Source organism: Carettochelys insculpta, chromosome 18, assembly GCF_033958435.1.
Source record: "Carettochelys insculpta isolate YL-2023 chromosome 18, ASM3395843v1, whole genome shotgun sequence".
Taxonomy (NCBI): domain Eukaryota; kingdom Metazoa; phylum Chordata; order Testudines; family Carettochelyidae; genus Carettochelys; species Carettochelys insculpta.
The window spans coordinates 9,241,042-9,264,481 of record NC_134154.1 but is presented as its reverse complement, the minus strand read 5'-3'; the positions used below and the strand labels follow the sequence as shown (position 1 = coordinate 9,264,481).

The window sequence follows — 23,440 nt, the reverse complement described above, 5'->3', positions numbered from 1 at the left end:
GATCTTGGAATTATAGTGGATAGTTCTCTGAAAACATCCACGCAGTGTGCAGCAGCAGTTAGTAAAGCAAATAGGATGTTAGGAATAATTAAAAAAAGGATAGAAAATAAGACGAAGAATATCTTACTTCCCCTATATAAAACTATGGTACGCCCACATCTTGAGTACTGCGTGCAGACGTGGTCTCCTCACCTCAAAAGAGATATACTGGCATTAGAAAAGGTTCAGAAAAGGGCAACTAAAATGATTAAGGGTTTGGAACAGGTCCCATATGAGGAGAGGCTAGAGAGACTGGGACTTTTCAGTCTACAAAAGAGAAGACTGAGGGGCGATATGATAGAGGTATATAAAATCATGAATGGGTGTGGAGAAAGTGAATATTGGAAAGTTATTTACTTGTTCCCATAATATAAGAACTAGAGGACACCAAATGAAATTAATGGGTAGCAGGTTCAAAACTAATAAAAAAAAGTTTTTCTTCCCACAGCACACGGTCAACCTGTGGAACTCCTTACCAGAGGACGCTGTGAAGGCCAGGAATCTAAAAGAGTTTAAAAAAGAGCTCGATAAATATTTGGAGGTTAGGTCCATAGATGGCTATTAGCAAGGGGTAAGGTATGGTGACTAGCCTTTTGTTGAAGGCGGGAGATGGATGGCAGGAGACAAATCACGTGATATTTGTCTTCAGTTCACCTCCTCTGGGGCACCTGGCATTGGCTGCTGTTGGTGGACAGGATACTAGGCTAGATGGACCTTTGGTCTGACCCAGTATGGTCGTTCTTATGTTCTTACGTAAACATCTCCTGAATGTATGTTAGCCCTCTTTGCAGGAATAAGGGTTTGCCCCAGTTTCTTGGCTAATATTTCCCCTACCTCTGCCATTGTGCTAAGTGTGTATGCCAGTTATTCTTCTGGCGATCACCTTCCATAGCAGAGATTGCTGTTTACCAGTTTGTTCAGTACAATACAGAGTATAAAGGAAGATGTAGGTCTTCCATAAGGAGTGTGCAGCTAAAATAGTTTAGATTTAATACAAGCTTTGCCTGGCCAGATGTAGGTCAGAGTTTTTAAAGACAATGGTTCTTTCTTGGCTGGACTATCACTGAAAACCCTTCCCCAAAGGAGCATGTTTTTAGGAGAAATTTGGCAAAAGAGACAGATATCATAGGTGGTAGGTAATGTATGCCTAAACTACCAAAATTGCCTCCATCCTTTGTCCCCCCAGGTCGGGCTGAGGCCATAGCACAGAAACCTGGCTCTCTGGCCACCAGGAAGGTCTGAGGCCATGGTGTGGTAGCCCCACAGGTGTCCAGGAAAGATTGGACTGGGGTTAAGGGTGCTTGGTTGCACAGGAGGCAGAGCCTCAGGGTTAGAGGTAGGGACTTGGCGGGGTCAGGGGGGCAGAAGGGGCGGGGCTTCAGACAGATGGGGTAGGGACTCAGGGTGGAAGCAGTGCAGTCTTGTGCAGAAGGGGTGGGGCTGGGACTTGCCTTATCCTGCTGGGCCTTCACTGGCCGCCCATGACAGAGATCATCCCATTCATAATGGAACGGAAAGTGTAAAGTTAAGCGTGGTAGAAAAATGTAGGATATGTCTGACCTAACTGCCTGCTTCCCAGCACAAGCCAGGCAGAGCCTTCCAAGTAAAAAGGGAGGAAAAAAATCCCTCTCCATATTGTATTGGGTTTGGCATATTTGTTTGGAAATCTTTAATCCAATAGGTCTAAACCCACCTCCAGTAAATAAAACTGACACTATGGTCCACTGAAAACATAGAAAGTAAAAATTTAACTTCTGTCCCATGATCCCAGTTCTTCTTTATTTAAGTAACATTCTTAGGTAAAAAAAAAAAAAAGCTTAGGAAGCAGATTGAACACCCGACAGGGACTTGCCAGTGAATAGGAACATCTGAGCTTTCAATAGGAAATGGCCAGCTGCCTCTCAAACCTGGTGAGTACCCTCCTTTTTGGTCACCTCAGATGATAATAATCAGAAGGATCCATCTCCCACTTCCTACGCGGCACTCCCAGCGCTGGAGAAGGTACTGCGCTCTCTCATGGAACTATTTTTAAACCAGTTTGCCGTAGCCATGCAGAATAGAGCACGGGGATACCCTGGGGTCTTTTTGGGTGTGAGCAGGGCAGACAGAGCAAACCAACAATTGTGGCAGCAATACCCCTTTAACAAAAAGGAGGGAAGAGCTGGTGACAAAGGATGATTACCTCAAGGTGCTGGGACAGCTGGAAGCATAGCAAGGGAGGGAGAGGAGACGACGCAGGAAAATTGGCTTGTGGTGAGATGCTTGTGCTGTGGTTCTGTTCTGAAGGGCTCAGGAGGAGGCAACAATTCCTCAAAATATACAAGTATATGTGAGAGACAGATGGACATGGGAAAGCAGGAGAAACCAAGCAATGGGGGGCAGGATGATGCCAGCAGGCACTCATAGCAGCAGCAGCAGGTCATCCCCTCTCCCCTGCACTCCCCATGTGGGCAGCGGGAACAAGGGCGACAGCTTGCTGTGCTCCATTGTGCCATGCCCACCGCTCACTGGACACTCAGCTCTGAAGGTAGTGCAGAAGTAAGCGTGACAGTACTGCAGCCCTGCCTTAAAAATAACCTTGCAAATCCCCTGCAACTCCCTTTTGGGACAGGATCCCCCATGTTGAGCAAAACTGGTATACTCTGTGAAATCTGTACAGTCTGGGGTAGAAGTACACCAAACACCAGATTTCACAAGGGCAGACCAGATGCCATGATCTGTGACACATTTTTCATGGCCATGACTTTGGTAGGGCCCTACATGTAATAGTAAATTACCATTGACATGGTGCTACTCATCTACAAAGTTAAAAAAACAGATCTGATGAAGCAGGTCTTTGCCCACGAAAGCTTATGCTCCAAAATATCTGTTAGTCTATAAGGTGCCACAAGACTTCTTGTTGTAGTCAGACACAGTTATAGTTCTATCTTTTCAGGTTATAGTTAGTTGATAGTTATCACAGCTCTACGGTTGCATTAGGATGGCCAACATGAGAAAGTAGAACAATAATTTCATGTTCTTGCTCTTGTGTATTGTCTCCAGCTTGTTTGAAGAACAAAGAGGAAGGTGGTAGCATAGAGTAGGCCTCGGTGTAATAAACCTGTACAGGGTTCCCACTGATGGCAGGGTGGCCTAGTGGCTAGGCCCCTTATGGTGCCTAGAGGCCCGATGTGCAGGTCTTCAGCCCACACCCTAGAGGCTGTAGTATTAGTTTGGGGCATGGCCCCAAGCGTCTAGTTCCCCCTCCAAAGAGGGAGGAGGTTCCTCTGGGATTCTCCCCCCTTTTTGCCTTGGGGAGAGTTCGGAGGCTCCATCCTCTGCCAGCTGACCCGGTGCCAGCTCTGGCTCAGGCCCTGCACGTGTCAGAGCCAACTCCTGCCTCTTGGCTAGTCAGCCCTGAACTGGGCTGGCTTCTCTCCTTTCATGCTGGCTCCAGGCCTGACACTGGCTGCAGGTGAACAAGGGTGGGGCTAATTGGGCAAAGCGGCTCTGTGCCCTGCCTGCTCTCACCCACTTCCAAAGCCCAACATGAAAAGAACTTTCTTTTAGCCTGTTCCTGAAATATTATTATTTTGACAAAAGTAGTAAAGAAACACAAGCTCCCACTTTGTAGAAACAAAACAGGTAACATGGGAAAAGAGGGGATGAAGTTCTGCAGTTTCACACCTCCCACTCCCAGTGTCATAAATACGCATTTAGACATCATATTTACATGTTCATTGACGCATTGTCATCTCTATTGTTCTGAATTCAATGGTCTTACCAAAGTGGTGGATTACAGTGGGTCTTTCTTTGTCTTGTCTCTTTATGTGAGGTGATTCCAAGTCAATGTTCGTTCTCTCGGACCACCTGGCTGGGATGTGGGAGCATCTTTGAATGGCTGGTGGCACCCTTTTGGGTTTGAAGTGTACTGTGAAAACATTTCTAGAGTTAAAATGTCTGCAGCAAATAGCATGGTTCTAGAAAGAGAAAGCTGTACAGAGATTGATTTGAGGACCATACCATAAACGCGGGGTGGGGGATTTTTTATCATCTTCGCAGGTTCGGTACCGGAAGCTATTTCTAATGATGCTTGTGCTGGGAATTGGTGGAAACCTCTTAGTAAGTTTTCACATTTCTGTGATCAACTACCCTTCCATGGTAAGCAAAGCCTTCATCAAAGGCGTGTCAGCAATTGTGATTGCATGGGGCTGGGTCCTAGGTTGAAGATGCTCCTTAAGACAATTAATTAAGTAGTTCTATTGAGACTGTTCCCAGCTTTTTCCATTTCCACCCTGTAAGTACACTAATGACAAGTAAGAAATCTGGCTAAAGCACAGAACTTCAAAGACAGCATTCCAGTTGAGTTTTGAAAGGCTGATAGGGATGCTGGGAAGAGATATCTGTGTAGTCTATTGTTGAACTGAGGCACCTGGGAAGAGAATTCTGGGCAAATCACTCTGTGCTATTGTCTTCTTCACTGTGAAGCACCTTTATAGTCCCTGAAGTCACATTCCATAGATTGAGCAGTGAGGGTTGTGTGTAAGCTATAAACTTGGTTAACATAAAGGGTATATATCAAGATTAAGACATGGTGGTGTGGCTGTGGTTTTCATCCTCAGGAAGTCCTTTGATTTTCATTGTTGCCATCACCTACATTCAAGGATACTATTATTTAAAAGGAATCCATAAGAGGACCCAACATCTGAGTGTGAAAATTTACACACAGTTGTACAAGCCAAGTTTCAGTGGATGAGAGGGCGAAGTTAAGTGGTATAGTAGGTTTTCCTCTGCCAACACTCAGATTCAAGGATTATTTATGTTATCCGGGAAAACAGGTTTGGTTATTGCATCCTACAATCACTGAAAATGTGGCACCATTTGCTGCAGCCTTGCTTAAGAGAGAAACCCTTGACTGAAATAACACTACTTAACCACACCATCACGTCCGGGATTAGGTATACTATCAGAACTCACTGGAGAAGCTCACGTGCAACTGGTCTCTCGTTTCGCCAAGCGATAAATTCAATCACAATGTTAAACTAAATGAAAAATAATAAACAGCGTATTTGATCTCATCTCAGTTCTACTACAGATGTGTGTAATCCTGCCAGTCTTTAGCCCTTCCATAACAAGAAATGTGGGTGTGTGGACTTTTCCTGAACTTTTATATGCAAGTCTCATGTTGTCATGTCTTAAAAATTATTTAAATATAATGAAGCATGCATTGAGTCATAATTACTGTTAATGAAAATCACCTTTTCCTCCTCAGCACATTAAAAGGTTTATGAACAAAACCTGGCTGGAGCGATACGGCTCTCCCCTCCACCACGAGACCATCACATTGCTGTGGTCCCTCATTGTGTCTGCCTACGGTGTAGGGGGACTGCTGGGGTGTCTGTGTAGTGGATACCTGTGTATGAAATATGGAAAGTACGTATCTTTTCTGAACAACTCACTAATGAGAAATTGTAGTACTGGAACTAGCTAATAAACTAATTAATCAGTTGCTTCGGTCTACCATTAGTGAATGTGGCAATGAAAAAACATGTTACTGAAAGGGAACCAAAATGATTTTTTTTTTAAAACTGCTTAAGTTTCTATATCACTGAAGGCTCAAACTTGGTCTCATTGAAGTCAGTTGCAAAACTACTGCTGCATCCGGGACTGAATGCGAGCTAAATATAAGCTACATTTACTCCTGTTTCTCACCAGCTTCAGACAACGTAAAAGTCTGCAGGCTCCCAGCAGTATAAAGAGGTTGCAGCGGCAAACGTCTGCAGTGCTGCTAGCTGAAAAGAGTGTGTGGCCAGGGCAGCCAGGAGGTAACCTAATTTAGTTCCTCCCTGTTGCAGTTTCCAATGGCAAAACTACTAAAGAGCCTCTTGTGGATAGTGAAGTTGCCTTTCTTGGTAGAACCTCGGAGAGGAAGCGGACTTAAAAGTACCACGCTACAGATGGATGTAGATACACACATTCTAACAAAATCATTTAAAACATCTTCCCCACGTACTTACCTACCAGGATTAAGTTCATGATTCTGTGCTTCCTACAATAGTAAATATGCCAGTTACAAACCCCTTTCAACAACCCCCTATGAGCCCAAGAGTAACCGCTTCCCACATACTCGCTCCCTACCTCATTTCTTTCTATCTCTGTGTCTTCCTGTTCCCTCCTCCCAGTTGTCTCTCCAATTCCGTTCTCAGCTTTTGGTCCATTTCATTGTCTCTTCAATATATGCATCCATGCAACCTCTCTTCCAGTGGCTGGTTCCCCCTCCACCCAACTCCCTGGAACACACAGCTCCATTTAACCCTCCCAAGCTAGTTCTTCTGCCACCATCCAAGCTCTCTGCTTTCAGCAGCCAGAAAGTCTCTATAAAATCCAAACCAAGTTCCCTACCCAATTTCCATCCTTCAGAACACAAAGATTTCCAGTGTCCTTAGATAAAACCACAGAGTTCCAAACGTTAACATGCTGTCTCATCCCTCAAAGAAACACACATTTCTATTATGGTTGATTTCATATATACAGCTTGTTTACAACAGGGTTTGAGTAGGTGCTAAACATTATCTTAGTATCAGACCAATAGAATTCCCAATGAAACACACTCTTCTATGGGGAAACATAGGCTAGTGAACATGGGAATTCTTAAAGCACTCCGCTGATGAAAGTGAAATAAAACAGAATGTTATTATAAGAGTAAACATATGCATATAAATTAGATTGATAAAATAGACAATTATTATTAATAACAAGGAGTCCTGTAGCACTTTAGAGACTAACAAATGTATTAGGTCATGAGCTTTCAAGGGTAAAACCCACTTCATCAGAAATCCCATCTGATGAAGTGGGTTTTACCCATGAAAGCTCAAGATCTAATAAATTGGTTAGTCTGTAATTTTCCACAGGACTGCTGTTATTTGCGATGTTACAGACTAACATGGCTACTCCACTGAGACAATTTTTACTGTTTCCTTAATGTTCTTTCCATAATTATTTATTTCATAACTATTCAGTGTACACCATGAGCTCATGGGAATAAGGGGACTTCGAAGTAGGCGGCGTCCTTTCGAAAAGGAGCCCCGTTGGGACGCGCCGTGAAGTGGCAAGAAGCGTCAATTTCGAAGCGCCGCTGCCGCCCGCATGCTAATGAAGCGCTGAATATGCATTTCCGTGCTTCATTAGTAAACTTCGAAATGGCCATTTGCATGGCCATTTCGAAGTTTGGGGCACGTGCAGACGTAGCCTGTAGGGGCTCGTCTGCATACTTGGCTCAATCTAATTCTTGATCTTCCCCTCCACCCCTCCACTCTCTCATTTGCTCACCTTGATTATCTTTTTCTGATTTGTCCTCCTTGCTTACTGTTTTTGGTTCTCTGTGTCTTAATTGTTGAGTCTGTTCTGGTCTGGCTATGGTCTGAAGAAGTGGGTCTGTCCCACGAAAGCTCACCTAATAAACTATTTTGCTAGTCTTTAAAGTGCTACTTGACTGCTTTTTGTTTTGATAGTGTATAGACTAGCACGGCTTCCTCTCTGTTACTATTTGGACAGAATACTGTTGACAAAAGTGCAGAGCTTTGCAGAGCTGCCATTCCATTTTCTGGCACCAGAGGGCAGTGCAGCCTGGCAGTTCTCTCTCAACAGAGCAAGTTGTGTGTAGATGCAATCCATTGATAGAATACTGTCGAGCTTTCCTTGTCGACAGATGCTGCTAGTGTAGACATAGCCCCTCTGTTCTGAGTACATGCTGTATTTTTGATGGGATATAGGATCCTAGAAAGGGAGCAATGGTTACTGTTTCACTTTTAATTCTCTCAGCATTTCTCTCTTCAGGAAAATTACAGTGGTGTGCCCCGCTTTGGTGTCTATCATGTCAACACATAACAAAAATTGCTGAGGCTCTCAAACATTAAATTTTTAATGTCTGTACATTCACTGGCTAACGAGAATGTATTTGTTCAAAGTGACACAGGAAATATTTGTGGGGAAACCTGATTCACATCTGTATTTCCTTTGCTGCAATAGAAAGAAATGTCTGTTGTACAACAATATGCTCGTAATAGCAGCTGCCTTGCACATTGCCTTCAGTAAGACAGCCAAGTCTTTTGAGATGATTCTGATTGGACGCTTTCTCTTTGGCATCAGTGCAGGTAGGACTTTACACTACCGTAGGTACACAAATTATTCTTTTTGGGAGAACATAGGGATTACTCCCTCTCAGAATCCCTAAGAGAGCAGAACTGCCCCAGTGGAGCAGGAAGGTTTAGGAAGGAGGGGGAGGCCATGCCACACCCAGCATCAGAAACAGGCTGCACACATCTCTAGGATGGTGTAGCTCAAGCAGTCCGCCTCCACCTTAAGCCAGTTGAGGAGGGACTGTAGTAGCAGCATCCTTCAGTCTACGTAGACTGTGGATCGTGCCCTTCATAGTTCCATTTGGGATCATCATTTGCAGCATCAGCTGTGACTGTGAAGGCTTATTGGTTTGCCTGGTGCTCAAATTTCAGTCACTTGTCAGGTTTGGAAACCTTATATAGCAAATCAAAATCTACTTCCACAGGGACTCCACTAGAAAAAAAAATTGGTAATGGGAAAAGCAATTTATTCAATGTCTTGTTCTAACTGATGTTTGACTACTTACTGTAGATAATACTTAAAAAACAATGCAAAAAAAGGAGACTGCTAAAGTTTGGCAGAATGTGATTTGAAAAAAAAAAGATATTTTTTCTTTCTAAAAATATAACTTTCCTATTTTTCTCCCCCTTCAAGGTATAATTTTGAGTGCACATGGTCCGTTCGTAGGAGAAGTGTCACCAAAGAAGCTACGTGGATTTGCTAACACAAGCACTGTTGTATTTTTTTCACTAGGAAAATTGTCAGGGCAAATTATGGGATTAAGGTACCTGTCTATTTTACATACTAACATGTCTTTATGGCCACAGTATGTGAGAACACCACAAGCTTTAAAATATTTATCCTCATAATACCCTTGTGAGTTAGCTAAGGCCTATAATTCCCATTTTTCATATGGGGACCTAAGGCACAGAAAGGCTAAATGACCTGCCCACTGTCACACAGGAACACTGTGTCACAGGACAGAATCAAATACTTCTGTCCAAAATCCTAGACTATACCCATAACTATTAGACCAATCCTGTCTCCAGGTAGAATATATGTACTTATCTATGGACCAAGCAGCCTAACTGTTTTCTTTTAATCCATTTCCCCATCCCTTATCTATGCATATTGTTTCAATTTCTCTACTTGTCCCACAAAAAAGAAGCTGCTGAAGTTACTTAAAAATAATTGGTTATAACTGAATCTCATGAATATTGAGGGTCTGAATTCTTCAGTCTTATGTACAATTGCAGCACTGGCCTTAGAAGTAGTTGTATGGATCAATAAACTCCACTGCTCTTTTATTTTCTAATAAAAAATTTACCTAATTTCCTTTCTTTCAATTTATCGTCTCGGTTTCCATCTGTACTGTATGTAGCATTTGTGGGTCCTTTGTTTGCTTTAGCAAACAAAGTTATTCAATTTTATTTGGTTGAACCAAAATATATTTCATATGTTTTCTACAGAGAGTTGTTAGGAACTGAATCGTTGTGGCCTTTGTTGTTAGCACTGAGTGGAATTTTAGCATTTGTCCAGCTGGTCTCCTTGCCCTTCTTCCCTGAGTCTCCACCCTACCTTCTGATACAAAAGGAAGATACTGAAGGTTGTCTGAAAGGTAAAACGAGACATCCAAAGCTCTGATTTTTTAAAATTGATAGCCATGGAAAGGGTAGGCCTGTTTGATAGAACCAAGTGTTCCGTTGTCTGCAAGTGATCTTTCTTAAGAATTCTGATCAACAAGGATCTTTTACTTATATGGATGTAGATCTAAACTAGTGTAGAAAAAAATTACTAATCTGCAATCATTTAAGACACCCTCTAAAATATTACTGCATTACACTCACAGGAGATAGACATCTACAAGCTAATTACAGTGTGTAACAGGCTACATCTTCACTACAGATATCCTTCAAAAGAAGTTCTTCCGGAAGATCTTTCAAAAGAGCGCATCCACACACAAAAAAGCAGCTCGAAAGATCGATCTGCTCTTTCAATAGAAAGCATCCACACAGCCCCTGCTCTTTTGAAAGAACGGGCCAGGGATCAAAAAATCTAGCACCCTGAGGACTGCCCCTTCAAAAGAAGAGCCCCTGGAGTGTCTGCACATGCTTTTTATTCAAACTAAGCTTTTGAAAGACGGCGCTCATACTGACCCAGGAGCAGAAGAGGGCTGCCGGAAGATGAGCCACCTTCTTTCAATTTTGGATTGAAAGAGCACGTTTTGTGGGTAGATGTGCCATGTGTTCTCTCGAAAAGGGGCCAGATTTTCTGAAAGAACTTGCTAGTGTAGTTGCAGCCACAGTGTTTTTCCATGAAGCAATATCGAATAGATTTCTTCAGTCAATGACTGATGGATCAATAGATGTATTGAATTTTGAAGAATGAGGAGTCCTGTGGCACTGTAAAGACAGATTCATCTGAGCATAATTTTTTGTGGGCAAAATCTCCACTTCATCCGATGCATATCTAACTAGGTGGGTTTTTGCCCTCAAAAGCTTGTGCCCAAATAAATCTGTTAGTTCTTAACGTGCCACAGGACTCCTTGTTGTTTTTGCAGCGGCAGACTAACACAGCTACCCCTCTGATGCCTGAATTATGATTGATTATCTAATCACTAATTCATTAAACAATTGAATGATGGAGATGACTGGATGGATTGGCTGATGGATAGGGCCCCAAGACACTACAGTATTATCCATAAAAACAATAATACTAACAATTTTGTTCTGCAATTTCTCCTCTATAGCCATGAAGCAGCTCTGGGGTGAAGGAGATTATCAAGAAGAGATTGATGATATGATGAAGGAGAAGGCAGCAATAAAAAGCATCAAAACCACGGGTGTCTTGGAATTGCTGAAAGATCCAGTCTGGCGCTGGCAGTTGTATATGCTGATTGTCGTGACATTGAGTCTACAGCTTTGTGGCGTGAATGCAGCTGAGTAGTCCTCAATTCTAACCTCATCATTGTTATTAAGTAGCACTGAGAATATTACAGAGCCACAGGTTCCATGTTACATCCTCTCCATTTTCTTTTCTCGCAGAGAGCTTGGTTTTGGTAACATTCTGTGAAGTTAACACTACAGTATCTCTAAAGTGACATAAACACTAGGTGCAGCACAGTGGGGCTACGTCTACACGTGCACGCTACATCGAAGTAGCTAATTTCGAAGTAGAGACATCGAAATAGGCTATTTCGATGAATAGCGTCTACACGTCCTCCAGGGCCGGCAACGTTGATGTTCAACTTCAACGTTGAGCAGCCCAACATCGAAATAGGCGCAGCGAGGGAACGTCTACACGCCAAAGTAGCACACATCGAAATAGGGATGCCAGGCACAGCTGCAGACAGGGTCACAGGGCGGACTAGTGCTTCCGGGGCAACAGCTAGCCGCTCCCTTAAAGGGCCCCTCCCAGACACACACAGCCTGCACAGCACACGGTCTGAGGAGCCATAGGCACACAGACCCCAGGCGCCGCAGTCATGGACCCCCAGCAGCAGCAGCAGCAGCAGCAGCAGCCAGAGGTCCACCCAGCCCTCGCGGCAGAAGCAGGGCTTGCCCTGCTCCGTGCCATGCGGGAGGCAGCTGAGCACCTCCTTGGTACACCGGAGGAGGAGATGCCCCCAGGGCAGCAGGGCTCAACCCCTAACCCTGCAGCACCCCACCCCCGCCTCACACGCCGGCGGCTGTGGAGCTACCCCACCAGCACCGACTGGTGGGAGCGGCTGGTGCTTGGGGAGTGGGACGACGACCGCTGGCTCAGGAACTTCAGGATGAGCCGGCAGACATTTATGGAGCTGTGCCAGTGGCTCACCCCTGCACTCAGGCACCAGGACACCACCATGCGGCGTGCCCTCACAGTGCAGAAATGGGTCGGCATCGCTGTATGGAAGCTGGCCACTCCCGACAGCTACCGATCCGTGGGGCAGCAGTTTGGTGTCGGCAAGGCCACCGTTGGGGCTGTGTTCATGGAGGTAAGCGAACCCACGGAGGGAGGGCAGGGCAGGGGAGGGGGGCCCGGGCAGAGGAGGGCAGGGCAGGGCAGGGCCACGCACACCCTGCTCACCCCTCATTGGTGCTGTCCCATGTGCTTTCTCTGCAGGTTGTGCGTGCCATCAACGCCATGCTCCTGCACAGGCTCGTGAGGCTGGGGGACCCACATGCCACCATCGCGGCCTTTGCCACCCTGGGCTTCCCCAACTGCTTCGGGGCTCTGGATGGGACTCATCCCCATCCGCGCCCCACATCACAGTGGAGGACGCTACATGAATCGAAAGGGCTACCATTCTGTCGTCCTCCAGGCCTTGGTGGACAGCCGGGGACGTTTCCAGGACATTTATGTGGGCTGGCCTGGCAGCACCCACAACGCCCGGGTTTTCCGGAACTCGGGCCTGTGCCGCCGGCTGGAGGCAGGGACCTACATCCCCCAGTGGGAGATCCCTCTGGGAGACACCACCATGCCCTTCTGCGTCATCGCAGATGCGGCGTACCCCCTCCGGCCATGGCTCATGCACCCCTACACGGGCCATCTCTCCACTAGCCAGGAGTGCTTCAACGAGCGCCTGAACCGTGCGCGCCAGGTGGTGGAGCGCTCATTTGGCCGCCTGAAGGGACGCTGGAGATGTCTCCTGACCCGCCTGGATGCGGGCCCCAACAACATCCCCCAGATTGTGGGTGCCTGCTGCACCCTGCACAATTTGGTAGAGAGCAAGGGGGACACCTTTTTCCAGGGCTGGGCTGCGGAGGCCGGCAGGGCAGACGTCCAGCCACCTGCTGCCCCCAGTCGGCAGGTGGACCCCGAGGGGACCCGGGTCCGGGAGGCCCTGCGGGCCCACTTTGATGAAGAGGCCGCGGAGTGAACTCTGCCCAGGCCCCCTACTGCCCGCCCCTTCCTCCACCACACTCCTGCCCCAATGCCTACACCATGGAGCACCCCACCGCACCCCCCTCCCACTTTTTCTGGACAAATGACAGCACGCACTGGTGGCTGAACTTAAACGTCTTTTTGTTTTAGAACCTTTTTTTTTTTAACTGTAAATATTTGAACCAAAAACAAACTATGTACAAACATGTTGAAAAAAAACTAATATGTACAAAAATAAAACAATACAAAGAAACAATTGTCCTGAATAATAAAAAGAAAACCAGGGAAGATAAAGGGGAGAACTATTTACATGGGGGGGGACGGGGCAAACAGGGGGCAACAAATAAATAACAGGGTCCAACTATATACAAGGGGGGGGGGGCCACATCCCGGGCCCCTCGCCCCTATAGCTCGGCACTGGGCGTTGGCGGCCGGGAGCCCCGCCGCGGTCGCAGCCCTGTCCGGGGCTGGGTGGGGGCGGGCCGGACTGGAAGGTAGGATGGCCGGCAAGTCTCAGGTGGCTCCAGGGGTCCCTCGGCGCTCTGGCCCTCGGCGGTGGGTGGCGGGGCGATGGCGGACGGGACGGCGACGGGCGGAGCAGCTGCTGGAGCAGGCAGGGCGGGCGATGCGGCGGCCAGCGCGGCATGGGAGGCCAGGTAGTCCACCAAGCGGTTAAATGTCTCCATGTAGGCCCCCCATGCCTCCTGGCGCCAGGCCAGCGCCTGCTCCTGCAGCTGCAGGTGCTGCTCCGCGACCTCCAGCTGCCGACGGTGGATGGCCAGCAGCTGGGGGTCCGTCGCCGTCGGCGGGTGGTAGCGCGGGGTCCGCCGTCTAGCCCGCCGTGGGGCCGGTCGGTCCTCGGACGAGGGGCTGGCCTGGAGCGATGGTCCCGGAGGGCTCTCCGGGGCGACTGAGGCCTCGCCGGCGCTCTCTTCCGGTTCTTCTGATGGGGCAGGTGCGGGACACAGGAGAGGAGGGGGGGAAGAAGAATGGAGACAGGCGTTAGTATGGGCTCCGAGCCGTGGCCTTTGTCCCCCCAGCCCTGTGCTGCAGGTTCCCCATCCCCGTCCCCGGGAGATGCTGCTGTGATGGATGGGGTTCAGGGGTCCCCCTGCCCTGCACCCCGTCCCCTGGTGGGAGCGACTCTCACTTCACCCCGCAGGGTCTGACAGCAGGAGAGGTTTCTTAGGCCACAGATGCCCAGTTTCTCCCAGGAGCGACAGCACCAGCTGTCGGAAGAGACAGTCCTTCCAACCCGTCGTAGGGAGAAGACCCCAAGGGGTGCCCCTCTGGGATGCAGCTTTCCCCCTCCTCAGGCTGGCTGCCTTCCAGCTCTCCCTTCCCCTAGCCTCTACCTGTGGCCCCCGCCCTCGCCCCCCAATTCCAAGTCAGCTCGGCTCCTCCCTCCTCTTTGTTCAGGGCAGAGGTGTCACCTGCCAGCTGTAGCCCCAGGATCCTCCTTTGCCCCTGGGAGCTATTCAGCTCTTGTTGCTCATATGTAGCCTGAGTCTCCCTTTTGCACTCCCCCCCCTCCATCACATGCTGCTGCTGCGGGGTGTCCCACCCCCTCCTCCCGGGGGCCCCTCGAGGTTCCGCTTCCCCCTGGCCCGGGGATGGGGCATGGCACTGTCATGCAGGGTGGGGAGGGGCAGGGGCTGATGCAGTGCTGTGAGGGCCATGGCCCTGGTGTCCTTGGGGCCATGGCCATGTGAGCATGTGGGGGGCCCTGGACACATATCTATTACCCCCGCCCCTCAAGCCCAGGGGTGTCCACCAGAGGGGGGTACCTACCTGTCGTTCCGCTCCCACGGTCCGGAGATCCCCAGGGGGCGGAGGCCCTGCTGCTGCTCCGGGATGGCAGGAGGAGGATCTGCACCCCGGATTCTGCAGAGGAGGAGCGCCCCCCCGCCCCTCCTCCTCCTCCTCCTCCTCCTCCTCCTGCCGCGATGTCCTGGCGGTGGCCTCCGGGGGGGGCCCCCGGGGTGTGGGGCTTGCCTCCGGGGTGGACTCCGACTGCAGGGCCTGCTGGGGCTCGTCGGCCTAGGTGTCAAGGGTGGCCAGAGGGGAGGAGGTGTGTCGGGGGCCCAGGATGTCCCTGAGCTCCCTGTAAAAGGGGCAAGTGATGGGGGCAGCCCCAGATCGGCTGGCCGCATCCCGGGCCCAGGAGTAACCCTGCCGCAGCTCCTTCACCTTACTCCTGACGTGGTCAGGAGTGTGGGCAGGGTGACCCCGGGCAGCCAGGCCGTCGGCCAGCCGAGCAAACGCATCTGCGTTCCGCCTCTTGCTCCCCATTACCTGGAGCACCTCCTCCTCGCTCCAGAGCCCCAGCAGGTCCCACAGCTTGGCCTCCATCCAGGAGGGGCCCTGCTGCCTCTTCCCAGCCTGGCTGCCCTTCTGGCTGGGCTGTGAGCCCTGGCTCCCCTTGGGGGGGGGTCCCCTGGGGGCGCTGGGGGGTCTGCCGGGCAGCCATCGCAGCTGGGTGGGGGGCTGAGGTAGGTGCAGGCTGGCCGCGTGTGCAGGCTGCTGCCTGCACAATCCCTCAGCTTCCTGCACAGGAAGGGAGGGGGAGGGAACCTTTAAGGGGCCGCTCCATGCGGCCACCAGTGAGCTGAGGGGCTGGAGAGAGCGTCTCTCAACCCCCCAGCTGATGGCTGCCATGGAGGACCCGGCAATTTCGACGTTGCGGGACGCGCAACGACTACACGGTCCCTACTTCGACGTTGAATGTCGAAGTAGGGCGCTATTCCTATCCCCTCATGAGGTTAGCGACTTCGACGTCTCGCCGCCTAACGTCGAAGTTAACTTAGAAATAGCGCCCGACGCATGTAGCCGCGACGGGCGCTATTTCGAAGTTAGTGCCGCTACTTTGAAGTAGCGTGCACGTGTAGACGCGGCTTGGATGTTAAATGTTCCCTGAATGGGGACTGGCCCATTTATTTTATTTCTGTTCTCACTAGAAGCTTTTTCTCCAGGACAGATTGCCATATGAGCTCACTCTTTTTATCTAAAACCTTGAGAACTCTTTGTACAGATTAGGGTCTCAGTTTCCCTTTAGTTCCTTTCTGCTAGAAGCAGATGTGTATTGTCATCTACATCTTATTCTGGCTACGTCTACACTAGCCCCTTCCTTTTGGAAGGGGCAGGGTAATGAGCCACATTGGCAGATGCTAACAAGGCGCAATGAGGAATATGCAGTGTCTCATTAGCATAATGCCAGCTACACGCGATTCGAATCGCGTGCTGCCCGTGTAGATGGGGACCTTTCAAAAGGACCCCCCGCTGGACTTCAAAAGTCCCTTCTTCTCAAAACCAAATAGGAAGAAAGGGCTTTCAAAGTCCAGGTGAGGGGGCTTTCGATTTGAAAGCAGCGTTTTTGAACCGCGCGCGGCTGGCATTACGCTAATGAGGCGCTGCATATTCATGGCAGTGCCTCATTTGCATCTGCCGATGTGGCTCATTACCATGCCCCTTCTGAAAGGAAGGGGCTAGTGTAGACACAGCCTCTGTGTGGTATCAGTGGTATCAAGGGATCTCCTTCAACCTGCCTCTGCCATATCAGACAGCAAGAACCCTAAGAACTTCTTTTCTCTTCCCTCCCCTCCCCAAACCATTCTTCTTTTGGATCCAATCAACTCCTTCTCCCAGCTCCCTTATTTACTCCCTCTTTCTTCTAACACAAAGGTTCTTTCAGGTCCATTCTTTTCTCGACCCTCAAAACCCTTCCATTAATCCTGGATAGATCCTTGAATTTCAGATTTCAAACAGCTGTCCCAGCTCCTTTTCGTCCAAGTAGAATCCAGGTCCTTCTGCCGCTTCTTCTGAACCCTAATAAACCCACAGTTCATGATACTGTGCTGGGGAAGGACTGAGCTCTGAATCATAGAATCATAGAATACTAGGACTGGAAGGGACCTCGAGAGGCCATCGAGTCCAGCCCCCTGCCCTCATGGCAGGACCAAGCACTTTCTAGACCATCCCTGAAAGCCATCTATCTAACCTCTTCTTAAATATCTCCAGTGATGGAGATTCTACCACCTCCCTTGGCAATTCGTTCCAGTGTTTGATCACCCTGACAGTTAGGAACTTTTTCCTAATGTCCAACCTGAACCTCCCCTGCTGCAATTTCAGTCCATTGCCTCTTGTTCTATCCTCAGAGGCAAGGAAGAACAAGTTCCCTCCCTCTGCCTTATGACACCCTTTTAGATACCTGAAAACTGCTATCATGTCCCCCAATCTTCTCTTTTCCAAGCTAAACAAGCCCAATTCTTTCAGCCTTTCTTCATAGGTGATGTTCTCTAGACCTTTGATCATTCTTGTTGCTCTCCTCTGGACCCTCTCCAATTTCTCCACATCCTTCCTGAACTGCGGTGCCCAGAACTGGACACAATACTCCAGCTGAGGCCTAACCAGCGCAGAGTAGAGCGGGAGAATGACTTCTCGTGTCTTGTTCACAACACACCTGTTAATGCTAGCACCCCTCACATAGCTTGACTACACTTCCTTGTTAACATTCCTTTCACTGTATTTTCCAGATCTACTTTTATGCCTTTGAAGTGTTCCAAACAGCCAGGTTGGATAAAGACCTTATTCCATATGTATCGTTAGGAATGGGGACCGGTGAACTCTTCTCTGTCCTCCTGTGTGTAAGTCAAAGCTGACTTGGGTTTAGAGGGCAAAGGGAAATGTAATTGGAGGCAGTTCCTTCTTAAAAGGAATAGCTCTTTTGACACATGAACCAAGTAATTTTCCTGTCACTACTTCACCATGTCTACATCTACACTAGCCCCAGAACTTCAAAAGGGGAAGGATAATGAACCTAATCAAAAGATGCTAATGAGGCGCTTCCATGAATATGCAGCACTCATTAGCATAACGGCAGCTGTGGCGCTTCGAAAGTGCCGCTTTCGAGCGTGCGTGGCTCACCTACACAGGGTCCTTTTTGAAAGGACCCTGCAGACTTCGAAATCCCCTTATTCCTATTTGGTTATAGGTGAAGTGCCTAGGTTACAGTGCCTATAGGTTACAGAAGTGCTGCAGCTGCCATTATGATAATGAGGCGCTGCATATTCATGGAAGTGCCTCATTAGCATTTTTTATTAATTCACTGTCATGCCCCTTTTGAAGTTTTGGAGCTAGTGTAGACATAGCCCATATGAAACTGTGAGAGACAACGTATACCCAGCAATAGGAAGGGGTCAAGGAGTTTCTCTAGGCTGCAGGTTATGTTAGGAATGGAAGAGAAGCTTAAGATGCAGGGAGCTCATCTCAGGACATGCCTATACTACAATGCCATAGCTACATCACTGCAGCTGTGCTGCCATAGAAGGCGTTTTTCTGTCATGGTAGTCATTCCATCTCTCTGAGCAGCAGTAGCCCAGTCAACACAAGAATTTGTTCATTGAACTAGCCGTGTCTACACTGGAATTAGGTTGACCTAACCTACAGCACTTAGGGCACGCACTCTTGCACGGCTCTGAGTGACGTAACTAGGTCAAAACAAAAAAGCAGACATCTAGCACTTTAAAGATTAACAAAGTAAAGTATTAGATGATGAGCTTTCATGGGGCAGACCCACTTCTGCAGATTTGGAGATTTTAATGGTGCTCGAAATGGTGCTCAAAGTGAATTGACATGACGATTATATAACAGAGATACAGACAAAAAAATTGAAATGAAAACTGACTGTGGTATGGCCGGTGGTTGCCAGTGAGAATTTTCCTGAGGTTAGGTGGTTGTCTGTCTGTGTTGCCCTTTTTAGCCCCTAAGATCATTGTTCTTTATAACTGCTGCTCTGAAGGACCCTCAAATTTCAACAGACTAGCACCTAGCAGTGCTTGGCTTGATCACAGGGCAAAATTACACCTATTTCTATACTCCTGAAAGAAAAGAATTGGAGACAGCGAGAGAGTATGAAACTCAAATTCCTTTGGGGAGTGCAGGATGGAATTTGCCATGCTTCTAGTAACGTCAATGTGCTTTCTAATCCTCAGAGCTCCATCATTGACCGGTTTGGCAGGCGGATCCTGTTGTGGGGTGGTTATTGGTTGATGGCAGGGTTGATGGCATTCCTGGTAATAACTCTCTCACTGCAGGTAAGGAAGGTCTCTTTTTCATGTATCATTGCTCATTTCCACCGGAGCTGCTGTTTGTTATTCTCCAATAAAGCCTAGTCTTCATGGTCATATTCGGTGGGGAAGAGAGAGAATCAGCTTTAGTTTTCCACTCTAACAAATGCAGGGCTGAAAATCATGTGAATACTCATGGCTCCTTCTACGAGGCTTTTGTCCTTATCCTCACCTGAAGGGGTCTGTTGGCTACCTCCTAAACAAGCATTATCTGCATTCCAGGGGCCAGAGTAACTGCCCCGTGAGCAAGGTGCCCTGATCTAGTTTTTCTCCAGTTTCCTTTCTACCTAATCTCTCCCACATCCCTCTCCAGGGGAGGTATCTTGATGTGCTGTTGTCAAAATCTTTGCAATGAGCATGTCCACTATCTCCTTTCTCACTCACCAGCACCCCTTAGATTCCCCTCCACTTGTAAGTTGCTGCATCATCTGCCCAATGATCCTCTCATCTGCTGAACATATCTTTTTCCCTCAGGGCAAAGCATCCAACATGCTTTTCAGCTCCTGAAACTCATTTTCTAACCTGGTCTCCCGCCAAAAGAATGGCTAGATCCTATAACTGTTAAAACTCTCCTCCATCCCACCCTTGATACAAGTGATTTTTACACTCTCTCCATAAAAAAGATCCTTGGCAATCATCAAACCAGATAGTAGAAAATAGTGAGCATGTTATTCTGCCTCCATATTAATTCCCTCTTTCTCTCCTCGCCATTTTCCCTTCAGAACCAGTTCTCCTGGATGGCTTACTGCAGTGTTGCTCTCATATTCTTGTTCATTGTGGCTTTTGGAATTGGACCACGTGAGTACCTCAACTTAGGTGATGATACGAAACCTGTGGGCTCACCAGAGCATAATATGGGTGGGTAAATTGAACAGAATTAGACTTTGAAAATGCATCTTCACAGAGAATGAAATGAAACAGAACCCTCAACATCTTCAACTCAGAAGTAAAACTTCAGTTCCATGCAGGATTGTCAACTAATGGTGCATTCACTTCCTTCTCCTGGCAACCCGTCAGCCTTTTTCTTTCATAATTTCAGCCTGAGTCAGATACATTGACAATGTCAGAACCAGCTTACAATTCCCTGCTAGGATTTTGGTTCTCACTTGGGACCAAATCTAATTTTAAGTCTCTGACAAGTGGCCACTTTTTGTTACTGGAACTTCAGACATGCTGCTAATATTTTGTGTGTCATTGATTTTTATTTGGCTTTTTATATCATAGCCCTAAGCATGGCTCATGGGTGTCTTGATATGCTCCCTTGGTACAAGCCCTAGCAGAAGCAGGATTTTTGCATATATGTCAGGAGGTGGGCACACATACTCACTCTTTGGGGTTCTGCTTGACCAAAATATTACTCTTAAATATTAATTGAGTAAATTTGCTTTTTTTTTCATTTTTGGGGAAAGAGGTGACCAAAGCTCATAGGTGAAGAAACCTACATAAATGTCCTCATTACTTTCTATGTTGCTTCATCAGCTGGGGCAATTGCATGCATCATGATGGAAATCTTCGACCAGTCAAACCGATCATCTGCTTTTGTGATTTTTGGAATCATTGGCTGGATTGGCCTCACTGTATTAGGGATGATGTTTCCCTTCGCTGTGGTAATTCACTTTGGATTTCTTCTTCACTTCCAATATAAAACACCTTTTATGATGGGCCTGGGTGGCAAGGCACAGCAAGTATTTTACAGTTGCATTTCGGTGATCACTGTTCTGAAACCACTGCAAAGTCCCTGTTCTGCAGAGGTCAGCTGTGTAGCTCAGATGACATACATAGTCTTCAGCTGGCCCAAATCATCAGCTGTTTTATAAATATTATAAAAATGTAAAGGAACATTTCTTTAGACTGAAGTTATTTGTCATTTGTGAGAAGCTAAGCAACTTTCTAGGGGCTAAGAGAGTATCGGTAGAGGGTTTGTTCATCTGTTTGTCTTTTATTTTTGTCTTCAGGAGGCCATGGGTCATTTCTGCTTCCTCATCTTTTTCGGCGTTCTTGTCATCGCAGGGCTTTTTTTCTACCTCTTCCTTCCAGAGACAAAGGGAAAGTCAATTGTGGAAATAACAAAGGAGTTCAGTATGATACACTTTAGGAAGAAACATCTACTGACTGCAGGGAAGAAGTCCCCTGTGGAAAATACCTTCTGCACTAAGCTCTGACTGGACACCAAAGTCTGATTTCATTGATACAAGGCACTGTCAGGATCAAACTGGAAGCTGAAGCTAAAATAGAGTTTTTAAATAAAATCTTATTTGAAAAATAACTCATGCAAATCTTAACGCTTATTCCTAGATATCCCATTTTATACTTGTGTCTGGTTTTCATGCTCACACACAGTATCTTCACATCCAGTGCCCTTCTCATACAGCTCTAAAAGGAGGGTGTAAGTAATGAATTAACACTTACTAGATCGAGAAGATCAAAGCACTCAGGCATAACTAAACCTGTCATGTGCCTTTTCGCAGCAACCATTACAAGGAAGCAGGATTTAAAAGTATGTTTGTTAATTTGTCTGACTGTACATTGTTAGAGGGGAGAGGACAAACCCTAAAAACACCACTTTCAAATAAGCTTTATCACCTGTTTACAGTACACTGCTGTAAATAGCCTAACTCCTGTTTTTCCTATCCTATTCTAAATAGGGCTACAACCAATGCAAAAGAGCCAGGATAAAAATGAAGTACAGTTGTAGAGACCAGCAGTTCTCAAACTGTGAGCCAGGACCACAAAACTGGTCTCAAGCCCATTGTAATGGAATCACCTGGGTTGGTGCTAGACATGCTGGGGCCCAAGGCTGAACCTGAAGCCTGAGATTCATCACCTGAGGCAGTAGCCCAAGCCAGAGGGCTTCAGTGCTAGATGTCAGAGCTCAGGTTACAGGTCCTGCCTGGGTTTGCAATGCCTTGCTTTGCCCACCCCCGCCCAGGGCAGTAGGACTCAGGCAGTCTCAGGTTTCAATTCCTCTCTCTTGGGGTCATGAATTAACTTCTGCTGTCAGAAGGGTCACGGTACAATGAAGTCTGAGAACTCTTGGTATAGAAGACTCAATCTCATTTCTTTCATTTTGACATAATATCAAATGAAAGTCTTGGCGTATATCTTGGGGTTTAACAGCTCAGGATGAGAAGCAGGTTTGGGATACGGTAGAACATTCGACCTGCTTCCTAAAAAAATCAATCAGCCAGATGCTGGTTTAGGATAAATGGTTCCTCATAAAGGCACATTAGAAATGTCCAAAGCTCTCCTGTAATACCAAGCTACACACAAGTACGGGAGGTACAAGACCCAATTACCACTACATATACCTTTTGCCTGCTACTTCTACCACCTAATAGTGTAATTTTTGTTTCTATATTTTGCCACAAGTTACAAATGGCATGTCACACATCTGTACACAGTCACATCAGAAAATAATCCACATCCCTGGCTCTACCCACGATACTGAATTGCATCTACCTGAGGGGTAACATGGTCAATCTTTAGCTCTTTGCTTTTATTTCACTTTCATCAGAGACAGAACTGACTACATGATCCAACTCTTTGTGAGCAACAGGCTTGACTATAGCAATTCACTGCATCTGGGAATGAAACCATATGGCAGGAAAAAAACCCTATATAGTAAGAATCCTAACAACCTATCTGCTTAGTAACATAGGTAGCTATAAACACACTCACACTAGTGCTCCAATGTTTGCTTTGACATATCATTGAGAATAGGATGCAGTTCATGGTCTCTGCTCTGGTATCAAAAGTGACTGTCTTCTTAACCTACATGAAAGGTCAGCTCTTCCTGTATGACTGATCTCCCAAGAAAGTTATATTTCAGTGGAATAGCGAAAGTGTTCATTAATGCATAGAGGCTTGTGGATTTTGGGAGACAGAACTTTCAAAGGAAATGAACTTAAACTAGGAAATTCACTCCCATGAGACCTAGGAATGATGCCCAATGCTCTCACCACCTTCAGAAATAAATTTAAAATTCATTTATTCATTCTAACTTTCCTCTAGTAAATTCTTTATATCACACACTCACTCACAAAAATACAGGAAAAATATTTCTGCTGTGTCTACACTACAAAAATAACTTGGAAGTAAGCAACTTCGCAGTTCAGTGTCTACACACACTCTACTTTGAAGTTAAACTTTGAAGTAGGGCACTACTCCATTCCCAGGAAGGGAGTGAGTACTTCGAAGTTGGGCTGGCTATACTTTGAAGTTAACTTCAAAGTAAGGGAAAAAGTGTGTAGACTCTCTGCTGGCTACTTCAAAGTAGTGCCTAACTTCGAAGTTAGTTCCTGATGTAGATGCAC

At 47.1% G+C, this 23,440-nt stretch overlaps 1 protein-coding gene across 3 annotated transcripts; it reads left to right on the top strand.

Moving 5' to 3' along the window:
• The first annotated feature begins 595 nt into the window (after positions 1 to 595).
• LOC142022584 (solute carrier family 2, facilitated glucose transporter member 11-like) lies at positions 596 to 21,393 on the top strand. 3 transcript variants are annotated; one of them, XM_075012584.1, is made up of 12 exons: positions 596 to 610; positions 4,081 to 4,179; positions 5,291 to 5,451; positions 8,047 to 8,171; positions 8,791 to 8,920; positions 9,606 to 9,754; positions 10,886 to 11,073; positions 17,535 to 17,645; positions 18,993 to 19,094; positions 19,850 to 19,925; positions 20,607 to 20,734; positions 21,083 to 21,393. In XM_075012584.1, exons 2-12 carry the CDS (start codon positions 4,105 to 4,107, stop codon positions 21,287 to 21,289), a joined length of 1,452 nt encoding a protein of 483 aa, XP_074868685.1. In that variant the 5' UTR covers positions 596 to 610; positions 4,081 to 4,104; the 3' UTR covers positions 21,290 to 21,393. The 3 variants fall into 3 exon arrangements, with proteins under 3 accessions (XP_074868685.1, XP_074868684.1, XP_074868686.1); XM_075012583.1 differs by lacking the exon at positions 596 to 610 and adding an exon at positions 1,888 to 1,949; XM_075012585.1 differs by lacking the exon at positions 596 to 610 and having other exon boundaries at positions 4,083 to 4,140.
• Positions 21,394 to 23,440: the final 2,047 nt, after the last annotated feature.

Coding starts and splice junctions, on each gene's coding strand:
- LOC142022584 (XM_075012583.1), top strand. CDS start 1,926: ATGGCCAGCTGCCTCTCAAACCTG. Junction 19,926..20,606: donor GGCTTTTGGAATTGGACCAC/GTGAGTACCTCA, acceptor TTGCTTCATCAG/CTGGGGCAATTGCATGCATC. Junction 20,735..21,082: donor TGATGTTTCCCTTCGCTGTG/GTAATTCACTTT, acceptor TTTTGTCTTCAG/GAGGCCATGGGTCATTTCTG.